General features: G+C 46.2%; 1 protein-coding gene across 3 annotated transcripts in view; it reads left to right on the forward strand.

Annotated features, from left to right (window-relative positions):
- Positions 1–23,563, forward strand: part of clocka (clock circadian regulator a) — a 144,516-nt gene that overhangs the window by 100,259 nt on the left and 20,694 nt on the right. For all 3 annotated transcript variants that reach the window (XM_043690694.1, XM_043690703.1, XM_043690712.1), the window contains 4 exons: positions 5,837–5,984; positions 9,069–9,144; positions 10,383–10,521; positions 16,236–16,339. In XM_043690694.1, coding sequence (XP_043546629.1) covers positions 5,837–5,984; positions 9,069–9,144; positions 10,383–10,521; positions 16,236–16,339 — 467 coding nt within the window. The remainder of the gene's footprint in view (positions 1–5,836; positions 5,985–9,068; positions 9,145–10,382; positions 10,522–16,235; positions 16,340–23,563) is intronic.

Here is a 23,563-nt window from a genome sequence, read left to right on the forward strand (position 1 = left end):
ACTGCTTCCCAGTGCCGATCTCTGCACCAGGACTGCTTCCCCGTGCTGTTATCCGCTCCAGGAATGCTTCTCCGTGTTGGGCTCCTCTCGGACTGCTTCCCCTCACTCGTCTCCGCTCCGGGACTGCTTCCCTGTGCCGGTCTCCGCTCCGGGACTGCTTCCCTGTGCCGGTCTCCGCTCCGGGACTGCTTCCCTGTGCTGGTCTCCGCTTCGGGACTGCTTCCCCGTGCCGGTCTCCGCTCCGCGACTGCTACCCCTCTCTGGTCTCCGCTCCGGGACTGCTTCCCCTCTCTGGTCTCCGCTACGGGACTGCTTCCCCTCTCTGGACTCCACTACGGTACTGCTTCCCCTCTCTGCTCTCCGCTCCGGGACTGTTTCCCCTCTCTGGTCTCCGCTCCGGGACTGCTTCCCCGTGCCAGTCTCTGCTTCGGGACTGCTTCCCCGTTCTGTCTCCGCTCTGGGACTGCTTCCCTGAGCAGGTCTCCTCTCCACGGCTGTTTCCCTTCTCAGGTCCCCACTCCGGACTGCTTCCCCGTGCCGGTCTCTGCACCAGGATTGCTTCCCTGTGCCGGTCTCTGCTCCGGCACTGCTTCCCAGTGCCGTTCTCTGCACCAGGACTGCTTCCCCGTGCCGGTATCCGCTCCAGGAATGCTTGCCCGTGCTGGTCTCCTCTCTGACTGCTTCCCCTCACTTGTCTCCGCTCCGGGACTGCTTCCCCGTGCCGGTCTCCGCTCACGGACTGCTTCATCGTTTCGGTCTCCACTCCGGGACTGCTTCCCTGTGCCGGCCTCCGCTCCGGGACTGCTTCCCCGTGCCGGCCTCCGCTCCGGGACTGCTTCCCCGTGCCGGCCTCCGCTCCGGGACTGCTTCCCCGTGCCGGCCTCCGCTCCGGGACTGCTTCCCCGTGCCGGCCTCCGCTCCGGGACTGCTTCCCCGTGCCGGCCTCCGCTCCGGGACTGCTTCCCCGTGCCGGCCACCGCTCCGGGACTGCTTCCCCGTGCCAGCCTCCGCTCCGGGTCTGCTTCCCCGTGCTGTCTCTGCTCCGGGACTGCTTCCCTGTGCAGGTCTCCTCTCCACGACTGTTTCCCTTCTCAGGTCCCCACTCCGGACTGCTTCCCCGTGCCGGTCTCCGCTCCAGGAATGCTTCCCTGTGCCGGTCTCTGCTCCGGGACTGCTTCCCAGTGCCGTTCTCTGCACCAGGACTGCTTCCCCGTGCTGTTATGCGCTCCAGGAATGCTTCTCCGTGCTGGGCTCCTCTCGGACTGCTTCCCCTCACTCGTCTCCGCTCAGGGACTGCTTCATCGTGCCGGTCTCCGCTCCGGGACTGCTTCCCTGTGCCGGTCTCCGCTCCAGGACTGCTTCATCGTGCCAGTCTCCGCTCCAGGACTGCTTCCCTGTGCTGGTCTCCGCTACGGGTCTGCTTCCACATGCCGGTCTCTGCTCCAGAACTGCTTTCCCATGCCGGGACTGCTTCCCTGTGCTGGTCTCCACTCCGGGACTGCTTCCCTGTGCTGGTCTCCACTCCAGGACTACTTCCCCGTGCTGGCCCCCGCTCTGGGACTGCTTCCCTGTGCCGGTCTCCACTCCAGGACTGTCTCCCCGTGCCGGCCTCCGCTCCGGGACTGCTTCCCCATGCCGGTATCTGCTCCAGCAATGATTCCCCATGCCGGTCTCTGCTCAGGGACTGCTTCCCTGTGCCGGTCTCCTCTCCGGGACTGCTTCCCCGTGCTGGTCTCCGCTCCGGGACTGCTTCTCCTCTCTGGTCTCCACTCCGGGACTGCTTTCCCGTGCTGGTCTCCGCTCCAGGACTGCTTCCCCGTGCCGGTTTACGCTCCAGGAATGATTCCCCGTGCCGGTATCTGCTCCAGGACTTATTCCCCGTGCCGGTATCTGCTCCAGGAATGATTCCCCGTGCCGGGCTCCGCTCCAGGACTGCTTCCCCATGCCAGTCTCCGCTCCGGGACTGCTTCCCCAGGCCAGTCTCTGTTCCGGGACTGCTTCCCCGTGCTATCTCCGCTCTGGGACTGCTTCCCTGTGCCGGTCTCCACTCCGGGTTGCTTCCCTGTGCCGGTCTCCTCTCCACGACTGTTTCCCCTCTCAGGTCCCCACTCCAGGAATGCTTCCCCGTGTCGGTCTCCGCTCGAGGACTGCTTCCCCTTGCTGGTCTCTGCACCAGGACTGCTTCCCGTGCTGGTCTCCACTCCGGGACTGCTTCCCTGTGCCGGTCTCCTCTCCACGACTGTTACCCCTCTCAGGTCCCCACTCCGGGACTGCTTCCCCGTGTCGGTCTCCGCTCGAGGACTGCTTCCCCTTGCTGGTCTCTGCACCAGGACTGCTTCCCCGTGCTGGTCTCCACTCCGGGACTGCTTCCCCTCTCTGGTCTCCACTACGGGACTGCTTCCCCGTGCCGGTCTCCACTCCGGAACTACTTCCACCTGCCGGTCTCTGCTCCAGAACTCCTTTCCCGTGCCGGGACTGCTTCCCTGTGCTGGTCTCCACACCATGACTCCTTCCCCGTGCCGGTCTCTGCTCCGGGACTGCTTCCCCTCTCTGGTCTCCGCTCCGGGTCTGCTTCCCCTCTCTGGTCTCCGCTCCGGGACTGCTTCCCCTCTCTGGTCTCCGTGCCGGGACTGCTTCCCCTCTCTGGTCTCCGCTCCGGGACTGCTTCCCCTCTCTGGTCTCCGCTCCGGGACTGCTTCCCCTCTCTGGTCCCCGCTCCGGGACTGCTTCCCCGTGCCGGTATCCGCTCCAGGAATGCTTCCCTATGCCGGTCTGCGCTCCGGGACTGCTTCGCCTCTCTGGTCCCCGCTCTGGGTCTGCTTCCCTGTGCTGGTCTCCTCTCCAGGACTGTTTCCCCTCTCTGGTCCCCACACCGGGACTGCTTCCCCGTGCCGCTATCCGCTCCAGGAATGTTTCCCCCTGCCGGTCTCTGCTCCGGACTGCTTCCCCGTGCCGACCTCCGCTTCAGGACTGCTTCCCTGTGCCGGTCTCTGCTCTGGGGCTGCTTCCCCTTTCTGGTCTCCGCTACGGGACTGCTTCCCCTCTCTGGTCTCCACTCCGGGACTGCTTCCCCTCTCTGGTCTCCGCTCCGGGACTGCTTCCCCTCTCTGGTCTCCGCTCCGGGACTGCTTCCCAGTGCTGGTGTCCGCTCCGGGACTGCTTCATCGTGCCGGTATCCGCTCCGGGACTGCTTCATCGTGCCGGTATCCGCTCCGGGACTGCTTCCCTGTGCTGGTCTCTGCTACGGGCCTGCTTCCACGTGCCGGTCTCTGCTCCAGAATTGCTTTCCCGTGCCGGGACTGCTTCCCAGTGCTGGTCTCCACTTCAGGATTGCTTCCCTGTGCTGGTCTCCATACCATGACTCCTTCTCCGTGCCGGTCTTTGCCCCCGGACTGCTTCCCCTTTCTGGTCTCCCCCCCTCCGGGACTGCTTCCCCTCTCTGGTCTCCACTCCGGGACTGCTTCCCCGTGCCGGTCTCTGCTCCAGAACTGCTTTCCCGTGCCGGGACTGCTTCCCTGTGCTGGTCTCCACTTCGGGATTGCTTCCCTGTGCTGGTCTCCATACCATGACTCCTTCCCCGTGCCGGTCTTTGCCCCCGGACTGCTTCCCCTCTCTGGTCTCCGCTCCGGGACTGCTTCCCCTCTCTGGTCTCCGCTCCGGGACTGTTTCCCCGTGCAGGTATCCGCTCCAGGAATGCTTCCCTGTGCCGGTCTCCGCTCCGGGACTGCTTCCCCTCTCTGGTCCCTACTCCGGGACTGCTTCCCCGTGCTGGTATCCGCTCCAGGAATGTTTCCCCGTGCCAGTCTCTGCTCCGGGACTGCTTCCCCGTGCCGTTCTCTGCCCAGGTCTGTTTCCCCGTGCCGGCCTCCGCTTCAGGACTGCTTCCCCATGCCGGTGTCTGCTCCGGGACTGCTTCCCCTCTCTGCTCTCCCCTCCAGGACTGCTTCACCTCTCTGGTCTCCACTACGGGACTGCTTCCCTGTGCCAGTCTCCGCCACGGTACTGCTTCCCCTCTCTGGTCTCCGCTCTGGGGCTGCTTCCCCTCTCTGGTCTCCGCTCCGGGACTGCTTCCCCGAGGCAGTCTCCGCTCTGGGACTGCTTCCCCATGCTGTCTCCGCTCTGGGACTGCTTCCCTGTGCAGGTCTCCTTTCCACGACTGTTTCCCTTCTCAGGTCTCCGCTCGAGGACTGCTTCCCCGTGCTGGTATCCGCTCCAGGAATGCTTCCCTGTGCCGGTCTCTGCTCCGGGACTGCTTCCCAGTGCCGTTCTCTGCACCAGGACTGCTTCCCCTCTCTGGGTCTCCGCTCCGGAACTGCTTCCCCGTGCCAGTCTCCGCTCCGGGACTGCTTCATCGTGCTGGTCTCCGCTCCGGGACTGCTTCCCTGTGCTGGTCTCCGCTCCGGGACTGCTTCCCTGTGCTGGTCTCCGCTACGGGCCTGCTTCCACGTGCCGGTCTCTGCTCCAGAACTGCTTTCCCGTGTCGGGACTGCTTCCCTGTGCTGGTCTCCGCTTTGGGATCGCTTCCCTGTGTTGGACTAATAATAGCACAGGTTTAGAAATACATAACGAATTGTCTATGTATTTCGGGCTAAAATGAGAGTAATGATTACACTATTTTTGATCATTGTTAGTATTTGTGACAGCTGCGGAAAGTGAAGTGTCCCTTTCGCACTGTGAAACGTCTGTACAATTCTGCATGAAGCCAGTGTGTTGCTTGGATCTAAGGAGCATTGCATTTGATAGGCAAAGACCTACAGAACTGATAGCACAGACAATTGGCGATCCCCTTCATATGTTATTTTGTGATAAAGTTGCGATCTGAAGTAATAATCAAGAGAATGAGAGTTCAAATTCCATTGTGGCACTTTGAAAATATTTAATTTAGTAAAAATCTAAATGCAAAACATTGGTTTCAATGAATTGCCACGAAAAGCCAACTGATTAATGAACGTCCTGTAATTATTATCTGGCATCACTTGTATTTAACTCCAGTCCTATCTCATTGTAGTTGACTCAGAATAATACAAGGGCTAAAATGGTTGATTTATACACATAGGTTGCATGGGCAATTGTATTAAGTTGAATATAGAATATTGAAAAATGTTTCATCGAAGGTATTTAAAATGACTAAAGGGTGGTTAGGTTAAATGGAGAGAAATGCTGCTCTTCTGAACAAACAAGTATAACCTTAAGTTTAGAGCTAAACTATTGATGGTAAATTAAGTTAGCAAGTATTTTTGGAATTCTCTCCCTCAAATAAATATGAAAATTAGGGCAGTTGAAAATTTCAGAACTGAGATTGATTAATTTCTGTTCAGCAAGAGTTTTCAGCATAAGCAAACCCAGAGGGTAGAGTTAAATTGTTTATGAGCCATGATCTAATTTATTAAGAGAGTGGGACTATTGTTATCTATTATTATTTCTATTGTTTGTTTTCCAGTGCTGCCTAACATGGTATTCAGTTGTAGCAAGCTAGAAAATTAGGAATGAGAGTCACATCCTGATTTTTAAAAAAAATAAGCTTAACCTTCCTTCCTTTTAGCGCATCAGAACAGCTATTGCTTGTTTTTGGCACAAAAATGAAAGTGGCCTGTTTACATTGATTTTTCTGTGTCAGCCAGTAGTATAAGTTCATTTGAAATTTAGATCTAAAGAGCACTTGGGATTGGTTAAAAAAGTCATAACTGACTGAAATTCTAACATTGTCTCAAATAATTTAATTTTGTATTGTACATATAAATGTTGAATAATCACAAAGCTGATGCATGGATACTGTGGCTATAATAAATTTTCAGTATGAACGTATAATGATATATCAACCTATTTTTCATGTTAGTAATGCAGTATGGAAAGGGCAAGTCCTGCCACTATAGATTTCTTACAAAAGGGCAACAGTGGATGTGGCTTCAGACTCACTATTATATTACTTATCATCAGTGGAACTCCAGGCCAGAATTCATTGTCTGTACTCATACTGTTGTAAGGTAAGATATGTTCTGATACATTTAGTCTACTTCAGCAAGTATTATCATTCTTATTTGTATTCAAATCTACCAGTTAAAATTTGTGCCACCCTAATTACTTGTAACATTTAGCCAATTAAGTTTTAAGACCCATGTAAAATGGTAACCAAAGAGGAAGAAATGTCTGTTGAGAGTTCTTGAGGGAAACACTTGCCATTTTTCTTGACAGAAAATTATCCTCTTATTTTCAATATTTTTTAATGTGTTAGAACTTAGGATTTAGATGCTTCCTCAAAATGTTACTTTTCATTATGCAAGTGTTAAGCAACACATTAATATACCTGAACCTCCAGAGATTATCCAGCCTTAAAATTCTGAACTTCCACGAATTATATATTCGTATTTTAAAGATCTCCGCAAGAAAGACATGAACTTAAGCAGTGTCTTTCATGACCACTGGATGATGGCTTAAACTGCTTTTTCTGACAAATGAAGTAATTCGAAGTCTCAATGCTGTTAGAGTTCAGTAAACACGACAGCCAATTTGCTCACAGTGAGCTGCTACAAACTGCAAAACAATGCAAACCAAATAATTTGTTTCTGGAAATATTGTTTGAAAGAATAAGTAATAGCAGGCCGCCAGGAGTTACATCTGTGTTCATTATCAAAATAATGCCATGAGAGTTTTTGCATCCACCTGAGAGAGCAAGTATTCAGTATCTCATCTGAACTATGATACCTCTGATATGCATGGCACCCTGCATTGCTGTGCCAGCCGTGATGTTTATGCTCGAGTGCTGAAACTGATCATGAATTCACCATAGCAGTTATTCCTCCAAAGTATTTGTATTTCCATTCTTTGACATAATTTCTCACATCAGACAGCTCTTAAATCAAAAACGTTTCATGACTCTTGCTTTGCATGTATTCCATAATGTTTTCTTTAAGTAATTATAAAGTTTAACTTCATACTGAGGATTCGCTACTTCATATTTAAATAAGGAAACCATAAAAGCAGTATGTCACTAACAAAATAGCAGTTCTGCTAATATATTTATAAATGACTGAGAAAGAAGCAGTAGCTCTGTGGTCATTTTCTTTGCATGGATTCTCACCTGCACTCAGTGTTTAGTGTCTGCCTGTCTTAGACCAGTCAAAATAAAACAGCCACAATTCTGGCATCTGGCTGACCATGGGAAAATTGCTCATTTATGCCCTGTGCATAAAGAGCAGGACGAATCCATCCCAGTTAATTATTGCCCTGTAAAAATATTCTTAGTTATCACCAAGTAATATATGGTTGACATTGCTGGCATTTACTCACCAGTAACTGTTTTACTGATGCTCAGACAAAATCAAAGTACCGCAGATGCTAGATATCAGGAACATGAAGAGTTATATTAGTCTCAACATGTTATCTCTGTTTTTTTGCACAGATGCTGCCAGACCTGCTGCGTTTCTGGAGTGCTTTCAGTTTTTATCATTGATACTCAAATTGGGTTCTGCCAGGGCCACTTGACTGTATGCTTCATTAAAATTTGACCCACACTCAGGACCAAAAAGCTGACTTTCTGAGGTGGGGTGGGAGTTACTGCTTTTGATATCAAGGCAGAATTTGACTGAGTTGATATCTAGCATCCATAGTAGACTTCTTTATTCTTTCATAGGATATAGGCATTGGAGGCTAGGCCAGCATTTATTGCCCATCCCAAAAGCTCAGAGGGCACTTAAGAGTTAACCACATTATTCTGGGTCTGGAACAGACCAGGTAAGGACAGTAGTAGGGCATTAGTGAACCAAATGGGTGCAATAGCTTCATGGTCCTCATTAGACAACTTAATCCAGATTTCATTGAATTCAAATTCCACCATCTGCCATGGCAACGTTGAAACCTAGGACCCAGAACATTACCTCGGTCTCTGGATTAATATTACAATGAAAATATCACTAGGCTTTTGCCTTCCCTGAACAACATTCCACAATCTGAACAATATTGGACTGTTACATATGTAACCAAAATTAATACCTTACAATTATGAGTCAGTGATCATATTCAATGAGAAAAACCACCCAATCTCCTTCCACTGATATTGTCATTGTTAAGTGCTCCACTATCAACATCCTAGGTGTCGCCATAGACTAGAAACTTAACTGGACCAACCAAGTGTACATTATGGTTACGGGAGCAGGTCAGACACTAGGAATTCTGTGATGATTAACTCACCTCCTGACTCCCCAGTTGCCTCAATCAGTACAGCTTCAACAATATTTACAACCCCTAAATCCAGGACAAAGCAATGCTTGATTCGCACCTAAGCACCAATTTAAACATTTACTCCCTCCACCAAAGGCATGCTGTGGCTTTAATTTGTTCTATCAAAAAGGTGCATTGCAGCAACTCACTAAGGTTCCTTCAGTAGAATCTTCCAAACCCACCATCTCTACCACTCTGAAAGTGGTTCAACAGCTACAAATTGCATTTCAAGTCATGTATCACAATGACTTGGAACTATATCACTGTTTTATTACTATTACTCGGTCAAAATTCTATATCGCTCCAAAACAGTACAATGGGTATAGGTGCACAGCATGATTTGCAGCAAATCAAGAGTAGGTCACCAGCACCTTCTTTAAGGCAATTTGGATGGACAATATTGCCCATATCCCACGAATAGAAAATGATCATGATTGAACACATTTATGAAAGAAGATTATAATATTGCAAAAGATCACATTTTGATTGCAGCTGGAGATTTTTAAAAACATTTTTTAAAATACAAACATCGAGAAGTCAGGAAAAAAAATACTAATCCATCTAACTTGCAACTTAAATGGATTCTCCAGAACCTCTCAGGTCACGGGCAAATTTTAAAAGAGCAGGACAACTAGGGAAATAACATGGAAATTCATCTCTGACCCTTTTAAATGACTGAAACTAGTTCATGAAGATCACATTCAGTGTGCAATGACCTACTGTAGATTGCTTTTAAGTTTAGAAGTTATCCTTAAGCTAGCTTAGGGAAGTGCCATAAAGGCAGTGTACATTAAAGTTGAAATGTAATGTGGATATCATGACATTATTGCAGATTTTCATATCTTACGCAGCTATGCAGAAGTACGTGCAGAGAGAAGAGGAGAGCTTGGAATAGAAGAGTCCCCACCAGATATTATTGCTGACCGGGTAAAGTACAGTAATGTATGTGTGTAAGTTAGTGTGCTGAACTTGAAGGTTTGTTTTCGGATGTTTCGTCACCATGATTAGGTAACATCATCAGTTAAAGTCACTGGTTAAATGCTGGTGGTATGTCCCAATTCTCTGTTTATAGGTTGTGGTTTCTTTAGGTGGGTAATGTCATTTCTGGTTCTTTTTCTCAAGGGAAGGTAGATACAATCTAAGTCGATTTAAACACATAGACTTAGATCCTATCTACCTTTCTGTGAAAGAAATAAGAACTGGAAATGACATCACCCACCTTAAGAAACCGAGATCTATAAATAGAGAGATGGGACATCCCACCAGCACTTCACCAGAGACTCTCACTGATGATGTTACCTAGTATGGTGACTAAACGTCTGAAAACAAACCTTCAGGCTCAGCAAGCTAACTTACAGACTTATCATCAACCTGGGTTCCTGATCTTCTCAAAAATCGTTTGCAGTAATGTATATTGATTAGATTCCCTACAGTGTGGAAACAGGTCCTTCGGCCCAACAAGTCCATATCGACCCTCTGAAGAGTAGTCCACTCAGACCCATTTCCCCACCGACTAAAGCACCTCACACTATGAGCAATTTAGCATGGCCAATTCACCTAACCTGCACATCTTTGGATTGTGGGAGGAAACCGGAGCACCCGGAGGAAACCCACACAGACACGGGGAGAACGTGCAAACTCCACACAGTCAGTCACCTGAGACGGGAATTGAACCTGGGTCTCTGGCGCTGTGAGGCAGCAGTGCTAACCACTATGCCACCGTGCCGCCCGCCCAAGATATACTGAATCACCAGTAATCAACAAGCACAGATTTACAGTTGATCTGAAACTGAACCGGATTATCCATATACATTTTTTGGATTGTAAAAGCAAGTCAAAAGAATTATGAGGTAAGTAACTTACACGTGACTGCCCAGAGCCTCTTTAAAAACAAAAATGCACATCAGGAGTGTGATGGAATATTGTCCACATGCCTGGATGAGTGCAATTTCAACAGTCAAAAAGCTTGAGACAATCTAGGACAAATTACCCTCACAAACTAATTATTGTCATCACTGTATGGTGGGAGGTACCACTGTAATATTTTGAGTTTTTATGCTAAGTGCTTGGAGATAAAGCTTGTTTTTAATCAAGTTCAAATTTATGAATATTTGATTTGAGAACAAATGTTTTTTACCTCCTATTTCCCTACCTTTTGCCACCAGGATTCAGGATCAGACACTAAGCCAGATGCAGTCAGTGTAAGGGAGGCATTGGAAAGATTTGATCACAGCCATACACCATCTGCTTCTTCGAGGAGCTCAAAGAAGTCTTCTTCACAAACTGCAGTGTCTGATCCAACCTGTAAGTTTCAGGAATAAAATGCATACATTTTATGGTATAATTCATATCACTGACAATATTGTTAATATTTAGTTAATTTAGTAAAACTCCAAAGTAGTTTCTGACTGACAGTAAGATTATTTGTATAATATAATTCACCAAGTATATATCATTAGTGATGTAATCACTTGATCAATCTGTATAAAATACATGTAAAGACTAGTCTTTTATTTTCATGTTTTTTTTAACTGTGGATGGAAATAAACAAAGAACTGTTTTAAGACCAGACATTGTATGGATTGTGACATGATTTGAAAGTAAATATACTCATTGTTAATGCTATTTGTACAACTATGGGTGATAGCAATGTTCTGATGAACTGGAGCCAAATGGTTGTGTACAAATGCAAGTTTGGTTAGCAAAAAGTAGTGCGCTGTAACAAAGGTCTTCTGCCAGCCAACAATTGTATGATTGGTTCTCTGGTAGTTGAACAGTTTGGAACTGTGAACAAGTTGCAGAGAAGCCTTTAAACCACTACTAGCTCAGAAGCACTCTCTGTTCTCGGCAGTATGTCATTTTAAGCCTGAAGAAAATTGGTTTACTTTTCATTCAGCATTACTATGAACCTTGAGTTTTAATCAGTAATGCAAAAACTTCAGATCAGTGAACCAGCCGCCCTGTGTCTCTTACAGAGCAGTGGAAAAATGTGAAAAAGGACAACGGAGAGCAATATTCTGACCAGCACGAGAATTAGAATAATCATCTCAATAACCCTTGTGAATATGAACCACTTACCTACTTGCTCTTTTTTTTCCACCATCCATAACCCATGTTTGTTTCCTATTGGTGTATGTGTAAAGAGGTTGAGGGTATTTGAGTTTACTTCTGACAGCTTATTACAGTTTACCTGTCTAATTAAAGTAAGGACTGTGACGGAATACTCCCTAGTTATCTGGCTGAGTACAACCCCAACGGCACTCAAGAATCTTGACACTATCACCCTAGATAATTTGTATAATGGTAGCTATCTGCCTATCTCCTGGCTCAACAGTTCCACCTACCAAATCATTAAGCGTATATACTAATGCCACAGCTATCTCTTCCCTTAATTCTTTCAAAATGTACCAATCTAATTCAGCGTTTATTCTCTGCAAGTCTGATTAATTAAGTCCTTATTCCTATCCTGACTTTATTTGTGTGCCTGTGAAACAATTTGCTATTTAAGTTTCGGGTTAATTTCATAGTTGCCTTTTATCTTCCTTTATTAAAATAATTCTTCTAATTTATCTAAATTCTTTTCATGCACTTGCTGCTTTCTGTGTATCTCTCTAATATGTCTGTGTCCTTACTCTCAATTTTTCCTCATCACTTTATCCAGCATTTCTCATTAGTGTTTTATCATGCCCATTAAAGACATATATTCATAATTGTTAAAATTCATAACCTTTTCAATGAGAATCTTTGTTGATTTTTTAAAAAAATTGATGTGATTGAATAGGCTAGTTGCCGGAAGTCAGATGACCTCATCTGTGTGTTCAATGTACTAACGAAGGAAGTGACTCCTTGGCTTAAAGACAAACAAATAGGTGTAAAAGTTTAACTACTCAACTCTTGAAAACCATTAAATTGTTAATGATACAGTAGAAGGTCTAGTGTCTACAACAAGCTAACCAATAATTTAATCATTGAAAGTATAATGGAGATGGACTATGAGTTTTGTATCTCGAACCATATTTAATAATGACAAAAGAGAGCTGTGTTGACCGTGTGACAGCAACCATCTTCCAGAGGCATTTTAATAAGGCATGCTTAAGAGAAAATAAGAGCAGCAGTAAGATTTGTACCAGGAAAGGATCTGAAGTCTGGAACATAAAGCATTCAAACCTATGCAATTTTGGGTTCATCATGATCCATGATCCATCCTGGTAATGAGACCACAAGACATTGACTTTGTTTCTGACTTGTTCCATCACTTCAAGAAAAACTTGCAATGACTTCTGCATGTTGCTTTGACTATTAAACTTGCACCCAAGTGCTAAAGAAAATATTGCTAAATACCCACTTTACCTACCTCATAGTGAATTAATATAAGAGTAGTTGAAATCTTCCATGATAATTTCTAAGTTTCTAAAACGTATTTCTGCAATTTACTATGGACAATGACTGCATTACTGCACAGGCAACCTAACCCTTTTAGTGGTTGTCCCCCTCACTTTATTTCTTCCCATCTTTTATACACTGTCCCGTAATTGTATTTGTCCCCCACTACCTATGTTCCACTTTGTTTACTCTTTCCAGTGCATTGTTTTCTTGTTTATTTATATTTGAGTTGATTTTGTTTTCTGTACATCCCTTCCTTTCTTAGTAATTGAAGCCTCTGCTGCCTCCCTATTTACCTCATCTGCTTTAGAATATCCTGTACTGAGGGAGGATATTCTCGGAAATACATCCAGGGAAGTTATTTGGGTGAAACTGAGAAATAAGAAAGGGATGACCACCTTATTAGGATTATATTATAGACCCCCCAATAGTCAGAGGGAAATTGAAAAACAAATTTATAAGGAGATCTCAGCTATCTGTAAGAGTAATAGGGTGGTTATGGTAGGGGATTTTAACTTTCCAAACATAGACTGGGACTGCCATAGTGTTAAGGGTTTAGATGGAGAGGAATTTGTTAAGTGTGTACAAGAAAACTTTCTGATTCAGTATGTGGATGTATCTACTAGAGAAGGTGCAAAACTTGACCTACTCTTGGGAAATAAGGCAGGGCAGGTGACTGAGGTGTCAGTGGGGGAGCACTTTGGGGCCAGCGACCATAATTCTATTCGTTTTAAAATAGTGATGGAAAAGGATAAACCAGATTTAAAAGTTGGTAGGTATAGGGAATGCTGGATGACTAAAGAAATTGGGTGTTTGGTTAAGAAAAAGAAGGAAGCATATGTCAGGTATAGGTAGGATCGATCGAGTGAATCCTTAGAAGAGTATAAAGGAAGTAGGAGTATACTTAAGATAGAAATCAGGAGGGCAAAAAGGGGACATGAGATAGCTTTGGCAAATAGAATTAAGGAGAATCCAAAGGGGTTTTACAAATACATTAAGGACAAAAGGGTAACTAGGAGAGAATAGGGCCCCTCGCAGATCAGCAAGGCAGCCTTTGTGTGGAGCCGCAGGAGATGGGGGAGATAATAAACGAGTATTTTGCATCAGTATTTACTGTGGAAAAGGATATAGAATGTAGGGAAATAGATCGTGACATCTTGAAAAATGTCTATATTACAGTGGAGGAAGTGCTGGATGTCTTGAAACACATAAAGGTGGATAAATCCCCAGGACCTGATCAGGTGTAACCTAGAACTCTGTGGGAAGCTAGGGAAGTGAATACTGGTTCCTCTTGCTGAGATATTTGTATCATCGATAGCCACAGGTAAGGTGCCGGAAGACTGGAGGTTGGCTAACGTGGTGCCATTGTTTAAGAAAGGTGGTAAGAACAAGCCAAGAAACTATAGCCCAGTGAACCTGACGTCGGTGGTGGGCAATTTGTTGGAGGGAATCCTGAGAGACAGGATGTTCATGTATTTGGAAAGGCAAGGACTGATTAGGGGTCGTCAACATGACCTTGTGCTTGGGAAATCATGTGTCACAAACTTGGTTGAGTTTTTTGAATAAGTAACAAAGAGGATTGATGAGGGCAGAGTGGTAGATGTGATCTATATGGACTTCAATAAGGCGTTTGACAAGGTTCCCCATGGGAGACTGGTTAGCAAGGTTAGATCGCATGGAATAAAGGGAGAACTAGCCATTTGGATACCGAACTGGCTCAAAGGTAGAAGACAGAGGGTGGTGGTGGAGGGTTGTTTTTCAGACTGGAGGCCTGTGACCAATGGAGTGCCACAAGGATGGGTCCACTACTTTTTGTCATTTATACAAATGATTTGGATGTGAGCATAAGAGGTATAGTTAGTAAGTTTGCAGATGACACCAAAATTGGAGGTGTAGTGGACAGCGAAGAAGGTCACTTCAGATTACAACAGGATCTTGATCACATTGGCCAATGGGCTGAGAAGTGGCAGATGGAGTTTAATTCAGATAAATGCAAGGAGCTGCATTTTGGGCAAGCAAATCTTAGCAGGACTTAAACACTTAATGGTAAGGTCCTAAGGAGTGTTGCTGAACAAAGAGACCTTGAAGTGCAGGTTCATAGCTCCTTGAAAGTGGAGTTGCAGGTAGATAAGATAGTGAAGAAGGCATTTGGTATGCTTTCCTTTATTGGTCAGAGTATTGAGTACAGGAATTGGGTGGTCATGTTGCAGCTGTACAGGGCATTTGTTAGGCCACTGTTGGAATATTACGTGCAATTCTGGGCTCCTTCCTATCGGAAAGATTTTGTGAAACTTGAAAGGGTTCAGAAAAGATTTACAAGGATGTTGCCAGGATTGGAGGATTTGAGCGATAGGGAGTGGCTGAACAGGTTGGGGCTGTTTTCCCTGGAGTGTCGGAGGCTGTGGGGTGACCTTATAGAGGTTTATAGAATTATGAGGGGCATAGATAGGATAATAGACAAAGTCGTTTCCCTGGGATCAGGGAGTCCAGAACTGGAGGGTATAGGTTTAGGGTGAGAGGGGAAAGATATAAAAGAGACCTAAGGGGCAACGTTTTCACCCAGAGGGTGGTATGTGTATGGAATGAGCTGCCAGAGGAAGTGGTGGAGGCTGGTACAATTGCACCATTAAAGAGGCATTTGGATGGGTATATGAACAGGAAGGGTTTGGAGGGATATGGGCTGGGTGCTGGCAGGTGGGACGAGATTGGGTTGGGATATCTGTTTGGCATCTGTTTCCGTGCTATACATCTCTATGACTCTATAATTGTTAGTACATTTAAAAATTACAGTTTGTTGTGTTTAAAATGTTTTGGGACTTATTAATGTAAAAATAATTTCTTGTTTTAAATCAAATTTGGGAAATCAAACTCAGGATTAAAAGAGTTAAGCTGTGAAAAAGTTTTCAAGGACTAGACCTGTATTTCCATAAATGAAGAAGAGTTAAGATTAAGGATGATTAGCCATGATCATATTGAATGGTGGTGCAGGCTCAAAGGGCAGAATGGCCTACTCCTGCACCTATTGTCTAAGAGGTAATCTAGTTGAGGAATTAAAAGGTGAAAAAAAGTGAACCTATTTCTTGTAATAGCAGGGTCCAGAACAAGGTGCTCAAAATCAGAAATAGGCTATTCAGTAGTGTAGCCAGAAATAAGTGACCTCACACAAATATTAATAGAAATTTCAATCATTGTACCTCAAAAAACCTTTTGCAGCTTAGTTGAAAAAAATAAAGCTGCATTATGTTGGTTTTTGTTAATTAGAGCAATTATGGAGTAAAAGTTGGTAAATAGAATTCCAGGTACAGATGAGCCATAACTTCATTAAATAGGTAAATTTCCCTATGTTCTCACTCTTCACTAACACCTTTCCAACCCTGATTCTGGCTAGGGTCATGACAATATCCTTTATCTCCCTTGTTAGTGATGGTCCAGAGATCCGTTAATATTTTTGACAATGAACAAACTACCAAAAAATCCATTGATTTATTTTTCTCAATGAAAACAATAGAAAAAAGATGTTAATTGTGTTTCTTTGATATGCTTTACTCATGAGTACTAATTTTTGAACCATTAAATCATTCTATTTGTTTCTTCTTTTTTGATTCTGAATGCTTTTAATTTTATAATTTTAACAGCAACACCCACAAACCAACTTACTGATACAAGCACTCCTCCACTACCGAAAGTAATATATGGTCATGAAATAACCACCCAGAGAAGAGCATCACTGAGCAGCCAGGTAAGATTGAAAGTTTTTTTTAAAATAAAACATTTCTTTCTTGATGGAACATTAGAAAGCTTTTCAAGACCCCTGTAAGTCTCTTTTTTTTAATATCACTATTATATGGTTGATTTTTCTTCACTTGCTTATGTCCCACAGCAGTCGATTTTCAAATCAGGCACATTTCAAAACGACAAAACTGGATGTTGTAAAATGAATCCTCACCACAGCTCAACCAAATCTGAAAGGAACATGGGCCCCAATGAAAATATTTTTTTAAAATTTGGGTGTTGTAGGACTAATTTTAAATTTTAAAGTAAGTGGGACGCTAGTCTAGGAGATTCTCAGTAGTTAATCTGAGGAGAATGTCTGATGTTCCAAAGTTATGTAACTCTTTCAACTCCTTTTGAGTGAAGAGGAGCAGGAACCTGAACAGGTAATCCCTAAGATCGTAACAACACAAGACCTTTTGGTTAAACAAAATTGGGTCTGTGATGTTCCTGCATAGCTGTCTGACCCAGCAGTGAATCTGCACAGCTTTCTGCCTCTGCTGTTTGATTTCCAGTATCTCTGGACATCGGAGTTCATCTAAGAAAAATAAACAAAACCTGCACCCACAGCTCCCCGCTCACATCTGTCCAAGGCCCCAAAGGAGCCTTCCACGTCCATCAAAGTTTCACCTGCACTTCTACACATTGTCATTTACTGTATCCATCACTCCCAATGCAGTCTCCTTTACATTAGTGAGACAGGATGCCTACTTGCAGAGCGCTTCAGAGAACGTCTCCAGGACACCCGCACCAATCAACCCTACTGTCCCGTGGCCGAACACTTCAACTCCCCCTCCCACTCTGCCGAGGGCATGCAGGCCCTGGGCCTCTTCCATCGCCATTCCCTAACCACCCAACGCCTGGAGGAGGAATGCCTCATCTTCCGCCTCGGGACCCTTCAACCCCATGGCATTAATGTGGATTTCACCAATTTTCCCCTCCCCCCACCTTACCCTAGTTCCAACCTTTCAGCTCAGCACCATCTTCATGACACACCCCATCTGTCAATCTTACTTCCCACCTATCCGCTCCACCCTCCCCCCTGACCTTTACCCCCATCTCCATTCATCTATTGCAGTCAGCTACTTTCCCCCCTCCAATCCCACACCCCTCCCATTTATCTCTCCAGCCCCCAAAGCTCCCAGATTTTGCCTGAAACGTCGATTTTCCTGCTTCTCGGACGCTGCTTGACCTGCTGTGCTTTTCCAGCACTACACTCTTGAAGCATAATTCACAGCTGACCTTGAAGAAATCTGTGTGGGAGAGCTCAGAACAGGGGAGCAGCTAAGTGGCTAGTTCTAAAGTGTACACTAACATTTTTTGGTAAATCTACAATAGGGTAGAGTGGGTTCTTTTTTGATTTATATTTTTTATTGAGATCTGTTTCTTGATTGAACTTTAAACATATAAAATCATAAATACTAAATTAGCCTGGAGCACTGTTTTTAGAGCAGTAAGACTGCTATTTTCTGGGTCTGTAAATTTTAAAGGGGCAAAGATAACCTTTATTAGAGTGATGTCCACTTCCTGATGAACGTGGGAGATGATGGAGAGTTTCCATGTCATGAAGATTATGTCTGGAGGAAGTGTGTTTGGTTGCAAATTCTTTCGGATCACAAGGTTCATTTGAAGCAGCAGTTAGAGGTGATAAGGAATTTGCAGGAGCTATGAGGTGTGATACATGACAGTTGCAGAAAGGTGGATGGATTACCTCCATGAAAGATAGGAGAGGGAGGCAAGTCATGCAGGAGTTTCCTGTGGCTATCCTCATCCCCAGGTATGCTGTTTTGGAAAGTGCAAAGGGTGATGGCCTCTTGGGGCAATGTAGCACTGAGTGCCAGATATCTGGTACTGAGACTGACTGATGTAACGAGGGGTACATCAGGTTTCAAGTGATCGATTGTGATAGGGAACTCTCTAGTCACAGACACAGACAGACATTTCTGCAGTCAACAGTAAGACATCAGAATGGTGTGTTGCCTCCCTTGTGCCAGGATCAAGGATATCTAGGAGAGGGTGCAGAATATTCTGAAAAAAGGAGAGGGACCAGCAGGAGGTAGTTGTACACATTTGAACTAATGACATAGGAAGAGAAAAGGATGCGATTCTGAAAAGTGAATATAGGAAGTTAGGGAGAAATTTACGAAGGAGGTCCTCAAGGGTAGTAATATCTAGATTACGTCTAGTGCCACAAGCTTGTGAGGGTAGGAATAGGAGGATTGAGCAGATAATTAAGTCGCTGAGGAACTGGTGCAGGTGAGGATGATTTTTATTCTTGGATCATTGAAATGTCTTTTAGGGTAGAAGTAACTTGGATAAGAAGGATGGATTGCACCTGAATTGGAAAGGGACTAATATAGATTAGATTAGATTACATTACATTACAGCGTGGAAACAGGCCCTTCAGCCCAACAAGTCCACACCGACCTGCCGAAGCGCAACCCACCCATACCCCTACATTTACCCCTTACCTAACACTACGGGCAATTTAGCATGGCCAATTCACCTGACCTGCACATCTTTGGACTGAGGGAGGAAACCGGAGCACCCGGAGGAAACCCACGCAGACACAGGGAGAACGTGCAAACTCTATACAGTCAGTCGCCTGAGGCGGGAATTGAACCCGGGTCTCAGGCGCTGTGAGGCAGCAGTGCTAACCACTGTGCCACCGTGCCGCCCATGATTTGCTCTAGCAAATCTTCCCATATACTGATGGGAAGATTTGCTAGAGCTGCTCAGGAGGTTTTAAACTAGTAAGGGTGGGATGGGGCGAGGTGTTGGTGGGACCCAGGGCAATAGTGAGGAAAGAGATCATTCTGAGACTGGTATATTTAGGAAAAGGAGCAAGTGAAATAGTCAGGGCAGGAAGGCACAAAACAGTGAACGAGGTAGGACTGATTAAACTGCATTTATTTCAATGTATGAGGCCTAACAAATAAGGCAGATTAACTCAACTCATGGTTGGGACATGGACTGGGATATCATAGCAATTAGAGACACATGGCTGAGGAATGGCAGGTTAATGTTCCAAGGTTTTTATGCTATAGGAAGTTTAGAAAGGGGGGCAAGAGAGGAGGGGAGTGGCATTTTTGAGTAGGCATAAAATTGTGGCTGTACTTAGGGAGCATATTCCTAGGAATACGTCAGGGAAGTTATTTGGGTGGAACTGAGAAATAAGAAAGGGGTGGTCACTTTATTTGGATGGTACTGCAGGAGTGTAAAAAAGGGGCATGTGATAGCTCTAGCAAATAGGGTTAAGGAGAATCCAAAGGGGTTTTATAAATACATTAAGGACAAAAGGGTAACTAGGGAGAGAATGGTGCCCCTTAAAGATCAGCAAGGCCGCCTATGTGTGAAACTGCAAGAGATGAGGAAGATACTATATGAGTATTTTGTATCAGTGTTTACTATGGAGAAGAATATGAAAGATAGAGAACATGGGGAAATAAACAGCGACAGCTTGAAAAATGTCAATATTACAGAGGAGGAAGTGCTGGATGTCTTAAAACACATGAAGGTAGATAAATTCCTGGGACCTGATCAGGTGCACCCTAGAACTCCGGAAAGCTAGTGAAGTGATTGCTGGACCCCTTGTTGAGATATTTGTATCATTGACAGCCACACGTGAGGTGCTGGAAGACTGGAAGTTGGCTCATGTGGATCCACTATTTTAGGAAAGTGGTAAGGAAAGGCCAGTAAACTCTCGATCAGTGGGCCTGACATCAATGGTGGGCAAGCTGTGGGAGGGAATCCTGAGGGAGAGGATTAACATGTATTTGGAAAGGCAAGGACTGAGTAGAGTTAATAATGTGGAGGTAAAAACAATGACTGCAGATGATGGAAACCAGATTCTAGATTAGAGTGGTGCTGGAAATGCACAGCAGTTCAGGCAGCATCCGAGGAGCAGGAAATTCGACGTTTTGTGCAAAACCCCTTCATCAGGAATAGAGGCAGAGTCCCTGCAGGGTGGAGAGATAACTGAGAGGAGGGTGGGGGTGGGGAGAAAGTAGCATAGAGTACAATGGATGAATGGGGATGGGAATGAAGGTGATAGATCAGAGAGGAGGGTGGAGTGGATAGATGGAAAGGAAGATAGGCAGGTAGGACAAGTCATGGGGACTGTGCTGAGCTGGAAGTTTGGAACTGGGGTAAGGTAGGGGAAGGGGAAATGAGGAAACTGTTGAAGTCCACATTGATGCCCTGGGGTTGAAGTGTTCCGAGGCGGAAGATGAGGCGTTCTTCCTCCAGGCGTCTGGTGATGAGGGAGCGGCGGTGAAGGATGCCCTGGACCTCCATGTCCTCGGCAGAGTGGGAGGGGGAGTTGAAATGTTGGACCACAGGGCGGTGTGGTTGATTGATGCGGGTGTCCCAAAGACGTTCCCTAAAGTGCTCTGCTAGGAGGCGCCCAGTCTCCCCAATGTAGAGGAGACCGCATCGGGAGCAACAAATATAATAAATGATATTGGTGGATGTGCAGGTAAAACTTTGATGGATGTGGAAGGCTCCTTTGGGGCAGTGGATGGAGGTGAGGGAGAAGGTGTGGGCGCGGGTTTTGCAATTCCTGCGGTGGCAGGGGAATGTGCCAGGACGGGAGGATGGGTTGTTGGGGGGCATGGACCTGACCAGGTAATCACGGAGGGAACGGTCTTTGCGGAAGGTGGAAAGGGGTGGGAGGTAAATATATCCCTGGTGGTGGGGTCTGTTTGGAGGTGGCGGAAATGTCATCGGATGATTTAGTTCATGCGAAGGTTGGTAGGGTGGAAGCTGAGCACCAGGGGATTCTGTCCTTGTTACGGTTGGAGGGGTGGGGTCTGAGGGCGGAGGTGCGGGATGTGGACGAGATGCGTTGGAGGGCATTTTTAACCACGTGGGAAGGGAAATTGCGGTCTCTAAAGAAGGAGCCCATCTGGTGGGTGTTCTGTGTTGGAACTGGTCCTCCTGGGAGCAGATACGTCAGAGGCGGAGGAATTGGGAATACGGGATGGCATTTTTGCAGGAGGTAGAGTGGGAAGAGGTGTAATCCAGGTAGCTGTGGGAATCAGTGGGTTTGTAAAGAATGTCGGTGTCAAGTCAGTCGTCATTAATGGGGATGGGCAGGGAGGTGTCAGAGATGGTCCAGGTAAATTTAAGGTCAGGGTGAAATGTGTGGTGAAGTTGATGAATTGCTCAACCTCCTCGCGGGAGAACGCGGTGACACCGATGCAGTCATCAATGTAGCGGAGGAAGAGGTGGGGAGTGGTGCCGGTGTAACTACGGAAGATCGACTGTTCTACATAGCCAACAAAGAGACAGGCATAGCTGGGGCCCATATGGGTGCCCATGGCTACCCCTTTGGTCTGGAGGAAGTGGGGGGATTCGAAGGAGAAATTGTTAAGGGTGAGGACCAGTTTGGCCAAACGAATGAGAGTGTCGGTGGAAGGGTACTGTTGGGGATGTCAGGAGAGGAAGAAACGGAGGGCTTGGAGGCCCTGGTCATTGAGGTTGGAGGTGTAGAGGGATTGGATATCCATGGTGAAGATGAGGCGTTGGGGGCCGGGAAAATGGAAGTCTTGGAGGAGGTGGAAGGCATGGTGTCTTGAATGTACGTGGGGAGTTCCTGGACTAGGGGGGATAGGACAGTGTCGAGGTAGGTGGAGATGAGTTCAGTGGGGCAGGAGCATGCTGAGACAATGGGTCGGCCAGGGTGGTCAGGCTTGTGGATCTTGGGAAGGAGGTAGAATCAGGCAGTGCGGGGTTCCCAGACTGAGGTTGGAAGCTGTAGGTGGATCTCCTGAAGTGATGAGGTCTGGGAGATGATGGCTTGATGATGGGGGGTGGGGTCATGGTCGAGGGGGCAGTAAGAGGAGGTGTCTTCGAGTTGGCGTCTGGCTTCAGCGGTGTAGAGGTCAATGCGCCAGACTACCACTGCACCCTGTTTATCCGCTGGCTTGATTATGAGGACGGAATTGGAGCAGAGGGAGTGGAGGGCTGCATGTTGTGAGGGTGAAAGGTTGGAGTGGGGGAGGGGGGTAGACAGGTTGAGGTGGTTAATGTCCCGGCAGCAGTTGGAAATGGAGAGGTCGAGGGCCGGTAATAGGCCAGCACGGGGTGCCCAGATGGATGGAGTGTGTTGGAAATGGGCGAACGGTCCTCGGAAGGTGGGCGGGAGTCCTGATTGTACGAAGTGTCGATTTTCCTGCTCCTCGGATGCTGCCTGAACTGCTGTGCTTTTCCAGCACCATTCTAATCTAATGATTTGGAGACAATGGTGTTGGACTGGGGTGTATAAAGTTAAAATTGCACAACACCAGGTTATATTCCAACAGGTTTATTTGGAAGCACTAGCTTTCAAAGCGCTGCTCCTTCATCAGGTGATTGTGGAGAATAAGGTTGTAAGATAGCAAAAGTTTACAGTGTGATGTAACTGAAATTATTTAACAATTGGTGTCATGTCGGCTCAGATAAGGTATTGTAGGTGTTAGCTCTCTGTGAGGCTGTCTGTGTCACAATGGTCAGACTGATTCTAATCTAAAAAATGGATTTATAGAATCTTATATGGATTCATGCAATATTTGAGCAAAGTAAAATGTAATTCTGCAAGTGCAAATTCATCCCACAAACTACGGTGGGGAGGTTTTGGGGGGTTTATGGGTGTCTGTGAGAGGGCGTGTGTATGTGGGCGGCATGGTGGCACAGTGGTTAGCACTGCTGCCTCACAGCGCCTGAGACCCGGGTTCAATTCCCTCCTCAGGCGACTGACTGTGTGGAGTTTGCACATTCTCCCTGTGTCTGCGTGGGTTTCCTCCGGGTGCTCCGGTTTCCTCCCACAATCCAAAAGATGTGCAGGTCAGGTGAATTGACCATGTTAAATTGCCCGTAGCATTAGGTAATGGGTAAATGTAGGGGTATGGGTGGGTTGCGCTTCGGCAGGTCGGTGTGGACTTGTTGGGCCGAAGGGCCTGTTTCCACACTGTAATGTAATCCAATCTAATGTGTGTGAGTATAAAGATGTTTAAGTCTGTGAGAGTGTGTGTGTGTGAGAGAGAGAGAGCAGAGGCTGATAATCAAGTTCGGTACCCATGGCAATGGCCTCAACCGGGACCTTGTGTTCATGTCACACTACAGGTGACCCCATTACATACACACACACACACACACAACTACAGGTGACCCCATTACATACACACACACACACACACACACCCACACACTC

This window comes from Chiloscyllium plagiosum, chromosome 1 (genome assembly GCF_004010195.1).
Source record: "Chiloscyllium plagiosum isolate BGI_BamShark_2017 chromosome 1, ASM401019v2, whole genome shotgun sequence".
Lineage (NCBI taxonomy): Eukaryota > Metazoa > Chordata > Chondrichthyes > Orectolobiformes > Hemiscylliidae > Chiloscyllium > Chiloscyllium plagiosum.